At 41.4% G+C, this 21,155-nt stretch overlaps 1 protein-coding gene across 5 annotated transcripts in view; it reads left to right on the plus strand.

The window, feature by feature from the left end:
- The window catches only part of LOC124798357 (dTTP/UTP pyrophosphatase), a 102,386-nt gene that overhangs the window by 68,235 nt on the left and 12,996 nt on the right, over nucleotides 1–21,155 (plus strand). For all 5 annotated transcript variants that reach the window (XM_047261721.1, XM_047261720.1, XM_047261719.1 and 2 more), the window contains one exon: nucleotides 15,475–15,716. In XM_047261721.1, coding sequence (XP_047117677.1) covers nucleotides 15,475–15,716 — 242 coding nt within the window. The remainder of the gene's footprint in view (nucleotides 1–15,474; nucleotides 15,717–21,155) is intronic.

Here is a 21,155-nt window from a genome sequence, read left to right on the forward strand (position 1 = left end):
GAGGGAGAGGGAGAGAGAGAGAGAGAGAGAGAGAGAGAGAGAGAGAGAGAGAGAGCAAGGTTTGAGAGGTATGAGTTTGCACAGGTGATAAGGTGAAAGACTAATAAGGTGAAAGACTAATAAGGCAATTGGAAAAAATGGGATAGCAGCCGAAATGATAAAGTGGGGAGGTGACAAGGCAGTAGACAGCATTGCCAAAATTATCTGCAGGATAAAGAAGTTATGAGAAGGATTGAAGAATGTGATCATATTGCCAGTACATAAGAAGAGGAACAAGAGAGATGCAGGCAATTGCAGAGAAATTTTGCTACTAGCAAGGTGCTGTTCAAACTACTACTGAAGAGATTAGAAGAATAGATAGAAAGCACAGTTGGAGACTATCAAGTGGAATTTAGGAAGTGAACATGATGCACAGAATAATTTTGACACTGAAACAACTGGTTGAACATAGAGCCTAGGAAGATAACGCTAGGAAGAAATGGTGAATGGTGCTGAACAAGTAGAGAAAAATAATGAAGAAAATTCTAGGCCATGAAAGAGATAATGAGAGATGGATGACCTATGGAAGAACTGTACCAGAACATGAGGATAATAACAGATGAAATAAGACAAAAAAGGCCATGTTTGTTGGACATGTGGTCAGGATCAATATGGGTGGAACACTATCAGGGCATTGGTATCAGTGAAATTAAGGATTTTTATGATGGTACACGCTGCATGGTGATGTAGGCCATGTGTAACTTGATCTGTGAAATAATTTTGCTTACTTGATTTTTTAAAGTTGGTGTTTTTAGCTGGCTAACTTTGTAGATGGTATCTGACTGGAACATGTCCATTTATTGAACACACATTAACAAGCTAAAACTGTAACATGAACTTACAGTACAAGATATAATACAGTCTAAAAAACATATTTTGTCCAGAACTATACCAAAGCAATGCAAAAGATGCCCTAATAGTGAGGCATAGGTTTTAAATTATGACTGACCCAGTAAAATCAGGTTAACTAAATAAACAAATAAAATCATACAGCGGAGATGCTGAGCCGCAGATAGGCACAACAAAAAGACTGATAGAAAGTAAGCTTTTGACCACAAAGGCCTTTATTAGATATAGACAACATACACTCACACAAATGCAACTCACACACAAATGACTGCAGTCTCTGGCTGCTGAGGCCAGACTGCGAGGAGCAACGCATGATGAGAGGAGGAACCGGGTGTTGGCGGTAAGGGAGGAGGGTAGTGCGGTTAGGGGGAGGGATAGCAGGGTAGGGGTGGGGGATGGTAAGGTGCAGCTTGTGGGAGCATACAGGAAGAAGGTGGAGAGAGGGTAGGGCAGCTAGTTGCAGTCGGGAGGTTAGAAAGAGGGCAGAGAAGGGAGGGGTGGCGGAAAAGGAGAGAAGTAGAGAGACTGCAGGTGCATTGGTAGAACAGAGGGCTGTGTAGTGCAGGAAAGAGACTGGGAAGGGGCTAGATGACTAACAAATATGATATGAACACATTTAATGCATGACAAATGAAGGTTGAGGCCAGAGGGTTACGGAAATGTAGGATATGCTGTAGGGAGAGTTCCCACCTGCGCAATTCAGAAAAGATAGTGTTGTTGGGAAGGGTGTGGATGCCACAGGCTGTGAAGCAGTCATGGAAATGAAGAATGTCATGTTGGGCAGCATGCTTTGCAACTGGGTAGTCCAGCTGTTTCTTGGTTACAGTTTGCAGTTTGTCAGTGGCCTTGATGATGTGGACAGACAGCTTGTTGATTGTCATCCCCACATAGAATGCAGCACAGTGATTGCAGCCTAGCTTGTAGATCAAATGATTGGTTCCACAGGTAGCCCTGTCTTTGATGAGATAAGTAATGCTTGTAATCAGACTGTAGTAGCTGGTTGTTGGAGGACACATGGGACAGGTCTTGCATCTAGGTCTATTTCAGGGATATGAGCCATGAGACAAGGGGTTGGGAGAAGGAGTTGCATAGGGATGGATGAGGATATTGTGTAGTTTCAGTGAGTGACAGAACACCACTGTGGAAGGGTTGGGAAGGATAGTAGGTAGGACATTTCTCATTTCATGGCATGACAACAGGTAGTCGAAACTGTGGTAGAGAATGTGATTCAGTTGCTCCAGTCCTGGGTGGTACTGAATCACAAGAGGAATGCTCCTCTGTCGTTGGATGATGGGACTTTTGGAGGGGGTAGGTGACTGGAGAGATAAGGCGTTAGGGATCTGTTTCTGTACAAGGTTTGGAGGGGGGGGGGGCTAATTATATCTGTGAAGGCCTCAGTGAGAGCCTTGTTATATTTTGAGAGGGACTGCTTGTCACTACAGATGTGACGTCCTTGGATGGCTAGGCTGTATGGAAGGGACTTCTTGGCGTGGAATTGGTGGGAGCTTTCTAAGTGAAGTTATTGCTGATGATTGATAGTTTTGATATAGATGGAGGTACTGATGTAACCCTCTTTGAGTTGAAGATCAACATCGTGAAAGGTAGCTTGTTGGGTTGAGTAGGACCAATGGAAGTGTATGGGGAAGATGATGTTGAGGTTCTGGAGGAATGTGGATAGTGTGTCCTCACCCTCAGTCCAAATCACAAACGTATCAGTGAATCATTCAGGTAAGGGGTTTGGGATTCTGGGTGTCTAGGAATGACTCCTCTAGATGGCCTATGAGTAGGTTGGTGCCATGTGGGTGCCCATAGCCATACCCCAGACCGGAGCAACTGAATCACATTCTCCACCAGTGGTTTCAACTACCTCTCGTCATGCTCTGAAGTGAGGAATGCCCTATCCACCATCCTCCCAACCTCTCCAGCAATGGTACTCTGCCACCAACTGAACCTGCACAATACCCTCATCTGTACCTATACAACCCTGCTCCCAGCCCCTTGCCTCATGGCCCATATCCCTGAAATAGACATAGAAGCATGACCTCTCCCATACTTCCTCCCACCACCAATTACTGCAGTCCAGTCACAAGTGCCACCTATCCCACCAAAGTAAGGGCTACTTCTGAAACCAGTCATGTAATCTACAAGCTAAGCTGCAATCACTGTGCTGCATTCTATGTGAGCAAGACGACCTAAAAGCTGTCTGTCCATATGAATGACCACCAACAAATTGTGACCAGCTGGGCCACCCATTTGCTGACCACACTGCCCAACATGATGTTCTTTATTTCAGTGACTTTTTCACAGCCTGTGCCATCTGGATCCTTCCCACCAACACCAGCTTCCCTGAACTGCACAGGTGGGAACTCTCCATGCAATATATCCTATGTTCCTGTAATCCTGTAATCCTGTAATCCTGCTGGCCTTAACCTTCATTATTGATACATTAAATGTGTTTGTAATGTATTCATTAGGCATTTAGCCCCTTCCCAGTTCCCATTCCTGCTCTACACAGCTCTCTATTCCACAAGTGCACCCACAGTTCTCTCCTTTTCTGCTACCCCTCCCCTCTGTATAACCTCCCACTGCACCTAGCTGTCCTACCCTCTCTCCACCTCATCCCTGTTTGCTAGCACAAGCAGTACTTCACCATCCCCCATCCCTACTCTGCTGTCCCTCCTCCTCCCTGCCCCACCTTCCTCCTTACTGCCACCTCCTGGTCACTTCTCCCATCATGTGCTGCTGCTCGCAGTCTGGCCTATCTGTGACTCAGCATCTCTGTCATACAGTGAGTACCAGCTTTCCTTTTCATAATACTGTTAAAGTCCATCTTGGATTTTCCAGTGCTTGATTCTATTCACATATTGTCCTATTCCATCCTGGATATTCCATTATTTGATTTTAACAAATAAAATTATATATGCGAAAATATACCAAAAAAAAAAACCACATTTGTGGTCTTAAATCTTGTTACAACATATGAGGAGGAGGCTTTGCCTGAGTTTTTCTCATGTCTGCCAGCATTCAGCTGAGTGTATGCGCTCCACAGAGGTGTGGGCTAGCTATTTTTTCTTATGTCCACATTTTTTATTTAACTCTTATAGTCACTTGCTTTAGACAATTCAATTGCTGCCTTATTGTCATGTAGTAGTCTGAAGGATCCTTCTTGTGGTCAGACATATTTTGGTATCTAATCTTTGAAATCATAAACCCTCCTGACATATTGAGGTCTGAGCCATATGTCAATCCTCTGTTGTTGAGAATGCTGCTTACTTACTATGCCAGGATATAATAGCATCTTGGGATTTAAACAGATATCCAGTTCAAATGAATTCACAATTGCAATTAAGGACTACCATCAGCTGTAGAATGGAATGACGACAAGGAAATTTGTGCCGGGCTGGGACTCAAATCCTGATTTCCCGTTTACGGTAAGCAATCGCCTTACCATTTGGCTATCTGTGCACGACCCATGGCCAGATCCAAACTTCCATATGTCATCAATCAAGCGTCTATGACCTGAACTCGTGCATCCATTGCGTATCTTCCTGTACTTGAAAGTCACTTGCCTGAAATCAGCAGGTAAATACGGTATTGCAGTGCCTGTGTTATTCTGATTACCATGCGAAGCTTCTCTGGGCGTGCATCATAATCACAATAACACAGGCACTGCAATATCGTAGATGTACAGTTGTTGACAGTCTATCTTCAGAATCTCTGGCCCCGTCTGCAGCACAGGAACCTATTGTGTGACAGTCCTCCACTTTAGAAAACAGTAGCTTCATATTCTTGGTATCTTTTGGACATCTAGAGAACCTTTTGACTGCCTGCCAGTGGAGTATCCCTGGATTATTACAAAAGTGACTGACATTTCCTTTTGAGCAAGTTAGTTCTGTTCTAATTTCTGATGGCACATACATTAATGACAGGGTATGTTCCTCATAGATTCTTTCTCTCTTATTTGTTGTAGGGGGGGGGGGGGGGGATGCTCTTATCATGAGTAAGCACTTGGTTATTATCGAGTAGCATAAATATTGGACTACAGTCTTTCATATTGAATCTGATGAGAATTTTCTCAAGACAGATTTTGGCCTGTACATAGACAACCTTCTTTTATAGTTCCCAGTTATTTGGATACCTACAAATCTAGTGGAAAAATCAAACAATGTGAAGTCCAGATTGAAATATCAACACGATTATGAATAGGATAGATTGCCCACTATAAAGACGATGTGTTGAGCTGCATAGAGGCACAAAGAAAAGACTGTTACACACAGCTTTTGGCCAAAACTTTCTTCAGAAAAGAAAAAGAACACACACACACACACACACACACACACACACACACACACACACACACCTCACACATACATGACTGCTCTTCAAAAATGGTTCAAATGGCTCTGAGCTTTATGGGACTTAACTTCTGAGGTCATCAGTCCCCTAGAACTTAGAACTACTTAAACCTAACTAACCTAAGGACATCACACACATCCATGCCCGAGGCAGGATTCGAACCTCTGACGGTAGCAGTCGCGCGGTTCCAGACTGTAACACCTAGAACCGATCGGCCACTCCGGCTGGCTAAATGACTGCTGTCTGCAGCTACTGTGGCCAGAATGCAGTGATGTTATGCTGAGTGGAAACTGCGATCTCAAATGGGGCATGAAGGGCCAGGGACAGCAGGGTATGGGGGGGGGGGAGGGGGGGGGGGGAGTCAGCACTGCCTGACAATATGTGGATGGACTAGATTGTGGCCAGACAAGGTTGCCTCGTTTAGAGTCATGAGGCTGTGGGGGAGGGGGGGGGGGGGGTTGGGCAATCGGTGAGTGGAAAAGGAGGTTAGCAGACAAAGGAAAAGACTGGTGGCATTGGCAGAGAGAGGAACACAGTGAGGATGGGAGACATGAATTGGGAGGAGATGATAGGACAGAGGGGATGGAAGCTGTTGGGTGGAGGATGTGGGGATAGTAGATTACCACTCCCCCACAGCCTCCTAACGCCACACCAGACAGCCTTGTCTGGTCGCAGTCTAGTCCCTGCAACTCTGTCAAGCAGCACTGAGTCCTTTCCTCCCATCTTTACTCTGCTCACTTGCCATTCCCTGCCAACTCCAGTTTGCTGCTTCTGCTCAATATAGGACACCAATGCATTCTGGTCGTAGTGGCCAGTGTGAGCAGTCATGCAGTCGTGTGTGTGTGTGTGTGTGTGTGTGTGTGTGTGTGTGTGTGTGTGTGTGTGTGTGTTTTAGGCTGAAAGCTCGGTGTGTAACAGTCTTTTTGTTGTGCCTGTCTGCAACCCAACACTTCATCTTTATGGTTAGAAGCAATCTATCGTTTTCGTAATATTATTAAAAATCTGATGGCTTCACCTAGATAATCCTGCTTAAATTTATCCCTTAGTTTGTTTCCGAAGACATCTTTCTGTCATGTACTTTACTGAAAATTAGCACATCATCTACATACATGTAAACTGTCAAAATATATGGAGCTTGAATTTTGCAGTAAAGGCATGGATCAACTGTTGACTGGCCTAAGTTTAGATTCAACAATATACTGTCTAATGTCAAGTTCTGGCTGTGACCACCTTGTGTCAATCCATATACTGCCTTTTCTAATCTTTTAACCCTTTAAGTGACACTGGTTTTTTCAAGCATAAAATGAATTCATATAAAGAATGAAATTTTCAGGACCTTTGCCTTTCACAGACAAGTGCTCTGCCAACTGAGCTACCAAGCACTACTCCCAACTGAGCTACCAAGCACTACTCACGACCCGTCCTCACAGCTTTACTTCCATCAGTATCTCGTCTCCTACCTTCCAAACTTCACAGAAGCTCTCTTGTGAAACTTGCAGAACTAGCACTCCTGGAAGAAAAGATATTGCAGAGACATGGCTTTGCCACAGCCTGGGGGGATGTTTCCAGAATGAAATTTTCACCCTGCAGTAGAGTGTGCACTGATATGAAACTTCCTGGCAGCTTAAAACTGTGTGCCGGACCGAGACTCGAATTTGGGACTATGAGCAAGAAAGAGCAGTAAGGATAGTCAGAGGTGGGAGATTGCAGCACAATAAAGGAAGTGAGTGTTGCAGTAATTTGGGGGCCCTGGCTTACCACACACAACTCACGAAAGAGACGTGAGTCCCCTGAGGAGGAAAACTTAACTGAAAGGCGGACAACTAAAAGGATTTCCATGCTATTCACAGGTGACACCAGAGAATATGTGGACAATAATCTGATTAACTCCTTCAGAGAAGAATAGCTCCAACATTAGACTACAATGCCATATATAACAGAAAAAATAGAGTAGCTGAATACTAAAATTTTGCAATAGTAGAAAAAGCAAGATATTTACCCTCTGAAGTGAATTTGTCAAATAGATCTAGGCAGAAGCACTCTCTATTGAGATCCACAAATTATTAATCGATCTACAACTAAGTAAGTAAAAGTAACACTTCTTATCAAACTTGGACAAACAAGACACCAGATCTTTGGTATCTCAAATTATTTGGAAGCAAGGCCTATGCCCACATTCAATGAGCCATCAGATGAAAATGGGCTGAAAATGTATTGAGTGCATCTTGGTAGGATGCTGAAGAATCAAAAGGGTAGAGGCTTTTTGAACCAAATTTCTGGAAAATTATAAAACTAGAGGGTGCTACTTTTGACGAAGGTACTTTTAAATGGTAGAAAGAAAACCTTAGTCACAGGAATCAAGTGAATTATTCATTCCATTCCCAGAATAAAATGATCATGACTGAACTAGGAGCAATTGATACTGTGACTGACATTGTCACAACAAACAGTAGTTTGAAGAATAATAACTGCAATGAGGAGTCAATCCCAGAAAATGTTAAAAAGATAATAAGAGCAGATACAAAAGTCATCCACAATTCCAAAGTCTAAGAAGATGCATGGCTGTGTTAGTTAATAGTCCAAACAGTCAACTGATTCTGATCCTTTGTTACTGGAATAAATCACGGATGCCAGAGAACACTGAAAAATGACTGTAAGGCAATAGAAGAGGAGTTACAATCTCATAAAGTGAATTACATATGAGAGATTGAGGTTGTATGAGAGATCCAGATATTGCAGTGTGGGCAGTTGCAGTCTTAATGCTTACCCTATCCTGGCTACCTCGCAGGAAGAACAGCAAGCCAGACAACTGGGAGCAAAACAATTTACTTAATACCTGGTGTGTACTAGAACAAATGGAGACACTTTTATGGTGATAAAACCAACATTTTTTGTGGAACACATTGAAGACAAATTTGGAGAAGATGACTCACCGGAAAAAATTGGACAGTGGTTTGCTATTGATTAAGGCCACCTCTGCTGCACAATCTCGATCTCTTCATACACGTGAACAACTGGGTGACTTACCAGTGACTGTTGCCCCACACAGAACTTTTGAATATGGTGTGATGAGTTATCTTTCACAGAGACCTTACACTCCAGGCAGGCGAGGAACTATGAGCTAATGTGGAACAGCAAGGTGCCCATTTTGTCTGACACATACAAAAAGGTCCCAAGGATAACTGAACAAATACAGACACTTTCATCTTAGTCTTTGAAGGAAATGTCCACCCAGAAAATGTTAAAGTCCCACAACACCACCTTCAGGAACCACTTCCCGTCTGGCCAGAGAAGCAACTGTATCCCTGGAAACTTACTGATCAGTGGCATGACACCAGCCAGTGGCTGAAAGAGCTGTGGCTTGTGGGTCCAAGGGCTGCCTGCTCACAGTCAGTGCATCACATTTCCCTATGCTGTCAGATTTTGTGCCGATGTTCATAGATGTTACCCTACCCAAACCGGTGACTGAAACAGGACATCACCAGTCAACTTGACCCCTTTGTGCCTAACCAGGTCACCCTCAGTGTTCTGGTCCAGTGGAACTGTAATGTATACTACTGTCACCTGCCTGAGCTGCAACACTAATTTGATCCTATCCTGCAGTCTGAGTCACCATCCTAGAGACTCGCGTCACTGATGACCATTCCCCAACACTTTGTTGTTACTGTGCATTTTGTTGGAATTGTATTGGCCCTTGGAGGTCAATTGGAGTGGCACAGATTCACACAGATGTCGTCAGAGAGTAAATTCTCCTCCATGCCACATTGTAAGCAGTAGCAGTGTGAGTGCAAACTGTGCCAGCAATCACCATTTGAAACATTTATTTTCCTTCAGACGGGGCATTTACTTCGAATGAGACGACTGTCTTAATCCAATAGCCCTCCTCCCTTTTCTGGTACTCAGTGATTTCAAAGCACACCACCCCTGTGGAGGGCTAACACTTTGTGTGGCAGGGGGCTTCAGATTCACCTACTCCTTTCCAATCGTGATCTGTGTCTCCTAAATGATGGTACTTCTACCATTCAATTCATTGCTGCTCATGGCAACTTTTCAGCTATTGACCTTATGATATCTTCCCCCAGACTTGTAGCTTTGCCATGTTGGTCACTCCACAATGATCTTTGTGACAGTGACCACTTCCTGGTGATTTTGTCACTTCCTTATCACCACCCAATGGACGTTACCATGATGGGCTCTTTGAGGAGCCACTGGGAGTTGTAAGCATACGCTGTCACCTTCATGTCTTCTGTCAGGTTGCATTGATGGGGTTGTAGAAGACGTCTCTGATGCAATCAGCTGTGCTGCTGGAAATGTTATTCCTCTTTCTACCATGTGGCACCACCAGTCAGCCCCAAGGCTGGACAAAGACGTTTCAAAAGCTGTTCTGGATCATTATGAGGCCCTGCAACATCCTGAGCCGCATCCCCACCGTTCACCCTCCTCACTTTTAAGCAATAGTGTGCTTAGACTTGCTATATAATTAAGCACAGTAAAATGTATGCCTTCCTCCTTGCAGGTGCAGGCTAAGCTTCATAGCCTTCTGGGTCATCAAAATCACTAACTGTCCAGGGCCTTGTTCATCAGGAAGATCTTTGTACTAGAGTGCCATTTCTTGCTGAACACCTTGTACAGACTTCGCAAAAGTATCAGCATTCTCTTTTTTTCCCAACTGCTTTTCTAACACAGAAATGACTGGTTGAAGATATTCCTTTATGTTTTATCTCCAGCAAACCAAACTTATCTGAAGATAGCAGTAGCTGAAACTGGTAATAGTGAATTGTAAAAGTTTGTGCGATCAAGATGGTCCTGTAAAATAAAGTGAATGTAGAAGTGTGAGAATTTCCTTGGCTCTAGAGCGAGATTATGAAAAAGGAAGTCTTTATTTGCATTCGAAGGAAATTGCACTTGGAAAAGTAACTGCTCCTTCAGATGAAATTCCACTAGTCAGACTTGCACAGTGCATGCATTGCTTCATAATGCAATTACGTAGGTCTTATGCCACAAAACTGTGTTGATTGACTGCACTGCTGATTTTGCTTCAAAAATCTGATCATGTGGTTGATTGAGGTGATGCATTCCATTTGCTAGTGATGTACTAGCAAGCACATTTTTGATTGTGTCTAATGACAGTCCTGCCTGTCAGATAAAATCAAATAATCTTTTTCTAATATTTTACTAAAAGATAGTAGACTTGTGCTTCATTGAGGTATGTACAGAATATCTTCTATGTTAATCGTATCTTTTGTGCTGACTATGATAACATATGCTTGTGAAGATCCTATTCCTTTTGCAGGTGGTTGCCATTATTTTCTATTACAACTTGTGAGCTAATCACAGGTGTCACATTATTTTTTCATCACACAGATATTGGAACATGTGCTCTGAATTGCCAGAGTCTACATACCATTCCATCTGTGTATCTTTACCTGATGCTGTAATTGATTTCAGTGTATTCTAGTTTTTTTTTTTTTTTGGCTGAATATTTTTCATCAGTGTTGGTCTTTTTGACAGATGTCGATGCTTGTTGTAATTAAAGCGCCTGGGACTTTTCATAATGCATTGGCATCACACTTCTTCCTGTTAACTTGCAGAGCAGTGTTGCTGGTTTATTACAGATGTCATTGTTTATTTCTTGAAGCAAATTACTGTTTGAGTCTCCCGTGGTTATAAAGTTTGAATTTTCTAAGCCAATAGTCATAAGTTTATATTTGTCTGGTAGCTCTACAAGTAGAATACACCTAGGCAATTCTTAATTAACTTCAGACTTTAAGCCATTTAATATTTGTGATACAGAAATCATCTTTGAGATATATTCTTTTACTGATGAAGAATTTTCACAGCTTGTTGTTAGCAGCATATTTAGTAATCCTCTTAGAGCAGCATATTTAGTAATCTTCTTAGTTGGAAGAGGCCACAGTTTTCGTAGACTTGGTTTTTATCTTGTCTCATGCTGCTTTAGCTGCAGAGGTGTCTTTCAAATGAACAGAGAGTATAATTTTGCCTCTTGCTGTGCACACTTTGGTTACACCCATTATTTTTCCATTGATGCAATTCCCCAACCATACATGTTTTACGTAAGTTCGCATAGTGAACTGCCATGTACTATAGTTTCCTCTTCAACAAAGGGTTTCAATAAGAGGGAAGGAACTGGTATATTTAGAGAAACTATTGTATCTGTGATTATGTCTTACCAAATAGCTGCATGCTGCTGCTAATGTTATGGACCATTTTCATACTCTGGATAAAAATTTCTGTAAATTTTCTGTGTCAAGTTCAGACTAAATCCCAAGCTTTTAATGGCTACCTCTGTCATCATGATCATCATCATCATCAGGGTCTATGTATCTGACTGTTGTAAAACTTCTGTGGCTCCCACTTTTACACCCAAAGGATAGCATTTGATTGGCTAGATTACATGATGGTGACATCACGGAAATGCAGCATACGGAGGCGGTGCCCTCTGTGTCCATAGATTATGTACTTCAGACAACACTGATGTTCATCAAATTGATCAGCAACAGTCTGTATAGGCTGACCCATGTATCTGCTGGCACACTTGCAAGGAATATTATGAATCCGTGGCACTCTCGCACTGAGATTATCTTTAACACGTCACAACTTTTCCTTAATATTCTTGTGTGGGAAAAACATCATTCCAATTCCTAGCCTTTTTAGGAATCTACCTATCTTACTATTATTGAGATACAGGTCTGTATGAATTTGTTTTTGATACACACAATACATTCTGTATATCAAAAACTGATGCATACAGACATGTATCTCAGTAGACACAGCTTTCATCTTCCAACACAGAAGAGATATATGCTGAGCACACTAATTCACTGATCCAGGAGTATTTTGGTCAAGGAACACCTTGACTCTGAGGTGAATCATTTAATGATGTGATGTTAGGTCAATGCTGCTGAGAGTACAAAGATCAATACCAATCAACAAAGTCAGGCATACGAACACATAGCGCAGCTTCCGTTCTGTGGTGCAAAAACTAGTAAGATAAGTGGAATTCTAAACAGGCAAAGAATCAGACCAGTATATTGCCCATCCAGGAAAATTAAGGAAATGTTAATGACTTGTGAAAGATTGTCAGCTAGGGAGTTTCAGGGATTTATAATATTCCTTGTGAGTGTCGAAGCTGTTACGTGGCTCAATCTGTACAGATTGACACTGCTCGCTGTGTTGAATATCAATATCACATGAAGTACAAAAATTTTGAAAAATCATTGATGGCTGAGGCAGCCTGTTCAATAAACACAAGACTGTGTTTGAACTAAGAGAATTCTGGTCCACACTTCATACTACTGGGACTGTGTGATTAGAGATGTAGTGGAAATTAGACTTCAGTAGAAACACTGATTAAGCACTTAGCAGTGCATGGAAGTGTGAACTTAATGAAGAAAGAGCACAGGGGAAGACTTCTTGTAGCTTACCACCCGATGCAAATGATGGCACTGTAAGCGATTCTGGATAGTGCACAGATGTAATCTGTGGACATAGTGGGTACCACATCAGTACATTCCATTTCTGTGCTGCTGCCATAGTGTAATCAAGCCAATCAGGTGCCACCTTTTGAGCATAAAAGTGGGAGCCTCGCCAGTCTCTCAATGATGAGACATAGTCCTTGACAATGATAACGGGGTCCATCATCAAAAACTTGGATTGTTGTTCAAATTCGGTTTGGTATGTTTACCAAGAATTTTTTATCCAAAGATTCCATTGTGAAAGACTGCATATCCACATTCTTATGCTTTGTTATTATTCATGTGTAATTTTTGATACACTGCTTGTGGGATCGTCTTGTGATGTAAAAGTGACAAGCTTAGTGATTAGGAGCAGAGAAAAATCAAGTAGGGAGAGTTTATATACAAACTGAAAATATGTAAGCCATAAATTACAATAGATCAATAACAATGGCACTCTTTTTTTTTTTTTGACACTTAGACTTTCGACTTCGTACAGTGAGACATTCTTCATCTTTGTAATGTAATGCTGTATGTGATAATTGCTGAATATAAACTTCATTATTTCTGTACTCATGTGCAGACTGATTTCTTATTATCGAGGATTTCTTATTTTGACAGTTTCAAAGATTGTTACTGCTGCATATTCTTCGAACTGAAAACAGTTTTATACTGATAAGACATGGACTTTAATTCTGTTTACTTTTTTCTCTTGTATACAAGGTGGTCAGAAACACTCTGTAAAGCTTGTGAGGGTGTTGTAGGGTAGGTTGTGCTGAGAAACAACTGCTAAGAAAAAAAAAGTGATATGTCACACTGTTTCCAAATTAATTAGTATTGAATTTAGACAATCAGGCCATTGTGCACACAAATTCAAGCAGCCCACCAAATGGGGTGTTGCCAAATGCATTCTTCATTTGGTTTCCGAAAACTGAATGAGAGAGCAGTACAAAAATTGGATATGAGACGGCGGTAAAGGTTGAATCCAAACCAAAGGCTGAGAAGTCTCGTGCACTATCATCTGCATTATTACAACAACTGACACCAATTTTATCTGGCAGGCTGCTTGAATTTGCAAGTGCATGTGTGTGTGTGTGTGTGTGTGTGTGTGTGTGTGAGAGAGAGAGAGAGAGAGAGAGAGAGAGAGAGAGAGAGAGAGAGAGAGAATGTCATATAATTTTTGAGATGATTCTACATAAGAAAATAAACCAAAAATGTCCTGTGAACAAGTGTCCAATTTCCGATTGTTACAGAACTGGAGTGGGTTGAAGACTACACACTTCCATGAATGATTATGAAGACAAATGTGAATATTGTGTACTGAAATGCTGTGTAGGTGCTGTGGTTGACAGAATCATGGTTGGACAGATGACTGGTACATCCTACAAGAGATATGGGGTTCTCCAACAGATGGCAGCAGTGTGATGTTGCACCAAGGCCAACAGCTGCAATCATAACCAGTGTGCAGTCGTTGGTTGGATCAGTGAGCAGTTGTGAGGCCGTAAGTGTAACGTGCTTCAGTGTTGTTTAATTGAGCTACTCCATTGTGTCTGTGAATACCAATATGCCTCATACCTTTATCCATTATGCAGACATGGTGTTTGTGTACGGGTACTGTAATGGCAATGCCCATGCAGCTGTGGCAGAATATCAGAGACGTTTCCCTGATTGACAAATTCCGCTGTGCCAGGGTATTTCCCAGGGTTTTGCAAACATTATGTGAATCTGGAACACTACCCATTGTACACATAACATCAGAACATGAAGCCACACAGTCAGCTGAGGAAAGGTAAGACATTATTTCAGTGATACACTGGAGTACCACCACCAGTACACAGCGCATTAGCAATCAGCTCGATATTCCACCACGTGAGTGTATCATACATTGTATTCTGAGGGCTTGTACCCATTCCATGTGCTGCCCATGTAACATCTGTATCCACGACTCAGTAAGCAGACAATAATTTTGCGAATGGTTAGCTGTACATAGAGGCATTGTGCAATACACTTTATTTACAGATGAGGCTACATAAGGATAATGCACATGATGCTGGTGAAACAAGATACCAAGTTAGGTTCTCAGTAACCATCTGGTGTGGTATGATAGGTGACCTAGTGATAGGCCTTGTGTTCCCGCCATATTGCCTGACAGCCACTGCAAACACAAATTTTCTGAGGGAAGACGTACCTGCACTTTTGGAAGATGCAGCATTAGCCCAATGATGGCAAATATATCTGCATCATGATGTATCACCGATTCACTGTACCAAACGAGTATCCTAGTATCTGAATAACACATCACCTCAATGGTGGATTGGCCATTGCGGACCGGGCTGGTTAACGCGGGATATGTACCCTACGAAGGTGGATACACAGGAACAACTTGTGGCTCACCTCACTGATGCTGTTGTCTGCATTGAAGCCCGCTGAGATGACGATTGACGTGCATTACAACACACTCTTTAATGCATTAAGTGCATTGAGATGGGTGGGGGCTTATTGAACACCTCTTATCGGATGAGTCAGTCATCAGTCCCACCATTATTCTGTCCAATGCCTGCACAGCATTTTGGTAAGTAATACCCACACTTGTCTTCATCATCATTCATGAATGTGTGCAGTCTTCAACCAACTCTATAATGATTGAACATATAGGTACCAGTTTTAAAATAATTCATTTATTACATTTACATTTGTGATTTCTGCTTACGTCTGATGAAGTTTCCTAATTTTTTTTTCTTTTCCTATTTTTCAGGGTTTAAATTTTGAAATTTGTGGCTCCAGGTATGAGGAAAATTTAGACCCATCACAGTTTCCTGACCCCTCACATTTTGTTTTGGAAACAGCTTACAATAAAGTAATGGAAGTAGTAGACCGATTGAAAACAGAGACTAGGCCACCTGATTTAATAATAGGTGCAGATACAGTTGTTTCACTAGATGGAAAAATTTTTGGTAAACCAAAAACCAAAGAAAATGCATTTCAAACTCTTGAAAAGTGAGTTCATCCTTCTTCCTCTGTTTTTTGTTTAACTTAACACTTAACAGTGTGACATACAAGAATCATTGCAATTTTAACTGACTGTGAGAGCACTGTATTATCCACTGAAAAATCCCTATGAGGTTTACAGAGCAATGCTGTGTTAAGTGAAATATTTGGGAGATATCAGTTGAGCCGTACTTTTGCTAGCCACATGGTATGTAAACCAAAAGCCTACAAAAAAGTCTCTATACAAACTGAATATGAAATGATTGAAGAAAATTGGGTAGCTTTGACCTTTTGAGGAGACCTGCAACCTTGACATCCAGATAAATTGTAGAATTGTTAGTTCTGCAGTTGGAAAGGAGAGTGGAATAGATTGGGGAAGGCATAAAGGAAGGGCAGGTCATAAAATTCAAGGATGAGAGGGACTAAATGTGTTGGGGGGAGAAGGGAAACAAATATTTTGCTCTCCTCAACCCCTTTTTTTGTCTCCTCTTGTGTTTTCCTTGGCTGAGGTCCCTCATATCCTGGGTGTTTGAGTGACCTATTCTTCCTGTTGATGTTCTCTAACATATCCTTCCCTCCTTTCCAAGAAAGGAACTAATAGTTCCAAAAGGTAGGAGACTGTCATGTACTTTAATATGTATCTGTCTTCTATAGGTAAGTTCTGGCCAGAAATTCTGTCTCATAACTTTGTACTTTACCCTAGACAATTTTCTTTTTGAAGCAATTTATTGTAGAATTATACTTAAAATAAGGGAAAGGCCAACCACTTACTGTATAGCAAATTGATCTGTCATACACAGACACTCATAAAAGGAAACAGTATTCACACTAGCTTTTGGGCTCTTGTTCCGTTTCTAGCAAAAGTACAGCCACTGTATAATTCATAGTGTGACCACATTTTACTTTATTTGCACAGGTAACTGGCTTCAGCTTTACAGCCATCATCAGATCTGCAAGAGGGAATAAAAGTGAAGCTATTTCAGTATTTGGGAAATATGAACATCAACCCATTACAGCAAACAGAAAATGAATAAGCTTATTAGCTTATAAGGCAGTCATACCAAGGACATATAGCCAATAAAAATTCTGCATACTGTGTTTTGTTACCTTGTAAGATCTGACAATGGCTGTAATGCTGAACCTGGTTATAAAAACCAAACAATGGAAAAATCCAGGATTGAATAATAACAGTATTATGAAAAGCCTAGATTGCTACTCACCCTATAAATGAGATGTTGAGTTGCAGATTGGCAAAAGAAGAAAAAGACTGCTTAACATGTAAGGTTTTGACTAAAAAGCCTTCTTCTAAAGTAGACAACATACACATTCACACGAATATGCTCGCTCTCTCTCTCTCTCTCTCTCTCTCTCTCTCTCTCTCTCTCTCTCTCTCTCTCTCTCTCTCTCTCTCTCTCTCTCTCTCCCCCCCCCCTCCCCCTACCCCCCCCCCCCCCACACACACACACACCACTGTGTCTGGCCACTGAGGCCACACTGCAAGCAACTGTGCATGATGGATGGTGGGGATCTTTCCCTACTCCACCCCTGCTCCTAACCCGTGCCTCGTGGGTCATATTCCTGTAATAGACTTAGGTGCAAGATCTGCTCCATACATCCTCCCACCACCATTTACTCCAGTCTGAGCTCAAGAATCATCTACCCAATCCAGCAGGGCTACCTGTGAAAGCAGTCACATAATCCACAAACTAAATTGCAACCACTGTGTTGCATTCTATGTGAGCATGACAGCCAACAAGCTGTCTGTCCACATTAGTGGCCACTGACAAAAGAGACAGATGGACCACCCAGTTGCTAAGCATGCTGTCTGACTACACTTCAGTGACTGCTTCACAGTCTGCACCATCCGGATCCTTCCTTCCAACACCAACTTTTCTGAATTGCATTGGCGGGAACTCTCCCTATGATATATCCTACATTCCTCTAACCCTCCTGGTCTCAACCTTTGTTACTACCTGTTCTTCCCCATGTATCCCTTCCCTGCTCTCACTCCAACATTACACAGATTTCAATTCCACCAATGCACCCATTAGTCTTTTTCCTCTTCTCTATTTCTCTCCTTTTCCACTCTCATCCCCCCCCCCCCCACCCCCTCTCCCCTCTCCCCTCTCCCCACTCCCCACTCCCCACTCCATCCTCAAACCTTCTGACTGCACATAGCAGCCCTATACTGTCTCTACTTCCATGTCCCTGCATGCTCTCACAAGCAGTAATTTACCATCCCCCAGCCCTACCCTGCTGTGCCTCCACCTCCTCACCCCAGCCTCCTCCTCACCACCTCCATGCAGATTATTTCTCCCATCATGCGCAGTTGCTTGCAGTGCAGTCTCAGTTGCCAGAAATAGTGGTCGTGTGTGTGAGTCATGCTTGTGTGTGTGTGTGTGTGTGTGTGTGTGTGTGTGTGTGTGTGTGTGTCACCTACTTCGGAAGAAGGGTTTTTGGCTGAAAGCTCACATGTGCAGAATCTTTTTGTTGTACTTGTCAGTGATTCAACATCTCCTCTGTATGGTGAACCTGGTTATTTGTACAAATAAAATAAAATGTGACACAGACTCTGGAAACTACAATTCAAAATGCTGAAGTTAAGCAGTTACAATGACAGTGTCAAGGGAATGTTACTCACTTATTCTTATACATAATGTTATGAGTAAGAATTTTCTGTACATCTACATTATTAAACACTTTAGACACAGAAAAAGACACCATCTATTTCTACATATGCACTGTGCAAACCATTGTGTAATGCAAAGGATATGCAGCATGGCACCATGTTGTATGAAGTGCAGGAAGAATGACCGCTCTTTGTGCATGCTATAATTAATGTAATCTTGTCTTCACAGTCCCTGGGGGGTGTGATATGAATGGATATGAAGAATATCCCTAGATTCTTCACTTATAATAATATCTTGAAATGATGAATGTAGGCTTGTGTGGGATAATTTGCATCTACCTTCAAAATTCAGGTGTTTCAACATTTTTTTTGGTACTCCTCTGTGAATCAGATCAACCTGTGGGCATACAGGCTGACTGATTCTAAATGTGAATCATAGCTACTGTAGTTATAGGATACTATATTTTGGTGGTTTATGAAGTGCACAATTTTACATTTTTGTACATTTAAAGCAAAACACCAACCTTTTCATGACTATGAAATGTTATCCAGATATGATTCAACATTTCTCCAGCTTTTTTCAGGTGTTACTTCATTACAGATAACTGCATTATTTGTGAAAAGTTTTATATTAATATTGTTTGCCAAGTTAATAATACATAACATGAACAGCAAAGATCCCAACACACTTGACAGGGACTCTCCAAACAAGATAGCGTGCTGTGTCCTGCCTACTTACAAATCCTCAACCCTGTTACAAGTTTTGTTTGATATCCCACATAAGCATACTTCTTGTAATAAACATTGTGTTGGTGCTGAGTAAAAGAGTTTTTAAATGTCAAGAAATACTGCCTCTACCTGGTTTCCTTGACCCAAGGATTTCAGGATGACATGTGTAAAAAGTGCAAGCTGTGATTTGCATGATACAAGTTTTCAGATTCCATGCTGACTGGCATGGAGCGGGTCATTACGTTTGAGCTTAGAATATATTCTAGGATTCTATAGCAGATGATTGTCAATAAGTTTGGATTGTGGTTTTGTGGATAAATATTTTTCCCTTCTCGAGGTGAGTGTGACGTGTTCATTTTTCCAATCACTGGTTACAGTTTTTTGTTCCAGAGATCTGTGCCCTATTACAGTTAAAATGGTAGCTAACTCACCTGAAAACTCTTTACAGAACTGACACAGTTGCCAACAGTCACTGGAGTCACATTTAATTTTACCCATGGACGGTGGCCAGTATCACTATGTCTCATATTGAAATGTTGCCACCCGCTATCACGGTGCTACAAGTTGCTTCATAGATCTCAAAAATCTCTTAATTTATGGACATGATCGTAATTTAGTCACAAAATTAATTAATGAGAGAGTAGTCCAAGATTATATAAATGTGTCATAGAAAATTAGTCTTGATATCTGGCTGAGAAAATATAAGTTGCTGAGTTTCCATCATGGTTCGCATGTGAGCAAAGTTCAAAATTTTAAAATCTTTCATAGTTCTTCTAGAAACTGTTTCCATAATCTTAATGTTTCTTTAGAGACACTTACGTTTCCTCCTTACAATGGCTATGATTGCTCTCTTATTTCAGTATTATTGAAATTTAAGAAGATTAATAGCTTGACAGACAGTGAAAAGCTTTTCAGCATCACATTAGAGTTCTAGAAAAAGCCAACAACTGTTAAAATATTTTTATTACTTATGTTATAATATTTTCCTAATGCTGCATTATATGAATTTTCTTCAGACGTACTGCAATTTGCATTTACACAGAAGTCTGATGCGCCCTTGCTTGTTTTCTGGAAATATATAATTTCAGCTTCCTTTCAACACACTGAAATCAAACAGGTAATATGATGACCTGGATTAGTTTCTGGCATTTTTGGTTACAAGTTTAGTCTTACGGTTTTGCTTTGTTGCTGATTGTACCCCTGTAGCCATCCTCAGAAGAAGTTGGCCACTAATAATTGGGGTCTGAGTGACTTGTCCTTCCTTTCTAACCTACCTGTACCTGTCCTCTTTCTTCCTCGAGGAAGGAACTACTGTTTCTGGAAGATAGATAGTTTTATGTATCTATCAGCAGTGTGAGCCAGCCATTCTGTCTCCATGTAATTGTGTAGTTTTTTTTTTAGAACATGTGCTGTCACACAAAGAGAGCAGAGGAAGAAGCACTACCCGTTGACTAACTGCTCCAAGTTGCCTCTGGTAGGCTGATTTGTTCCGAATTATTACCCCCAGTAAACACACGCACTTCTCTCTCTGTATTTCTTCGGTCTATATAGGGAATTACTTTGTCTTCAGTTTGTCTTACAAGGAGACCATATGGCAATCGGATTTTTGTATTTTTTAATTTTTTTTTATTTTATGATGTGTAAAGTTCATAAGTTCCCTAAGCAGTATGATGCAACTCTCGAAAATTCGTGAGGAAATGGACTTTCCATTTTTATGAGGGTCTTTAATACCTTAGAGAAAGGTCTTTTATTCGACATGCTGTGCGGCAAGAAATCAAACCTGGATCACTCGCACGGCAGGCAAGCATAGAGCCATGCTGCCTGTTGAAATATCAACATCCTTTAGGCTATTATAGACGTTTGGAAAACTCCAAAGTTGATTTTCTGGAGAATTTTTGACAGTTCTATTGACTTACTTTGAAAGATATTTGAGTTCTGAACTTCATATATTATTAACATCAAACATTACAAAAATCCAGCTGTGTGTGGTCTACTGGTTGGTTCCATATGTGGCATGCAGATTTGATGACTGTATCACAACTTACTTCATCAAAGTCGCAGGAATTTCACTAATGGTGCAAGTACACTGA

This window comes from Schistocerca piceifrons, chromosome 5 (assembly GCF_021461385.2).
Source record: "Schistocerca piceifrons isolate TAMUIC-IGC-003096 chromosome 5, iqSchPice1.1, whole genome shotgun sequence".
NCBI classification, from domain to species: Eukaryota; Metazoa; Arthropoda; class Insecta; order Orthoptera; family Acrididae; genus Schistocerca; species Schistocerca piceifrons.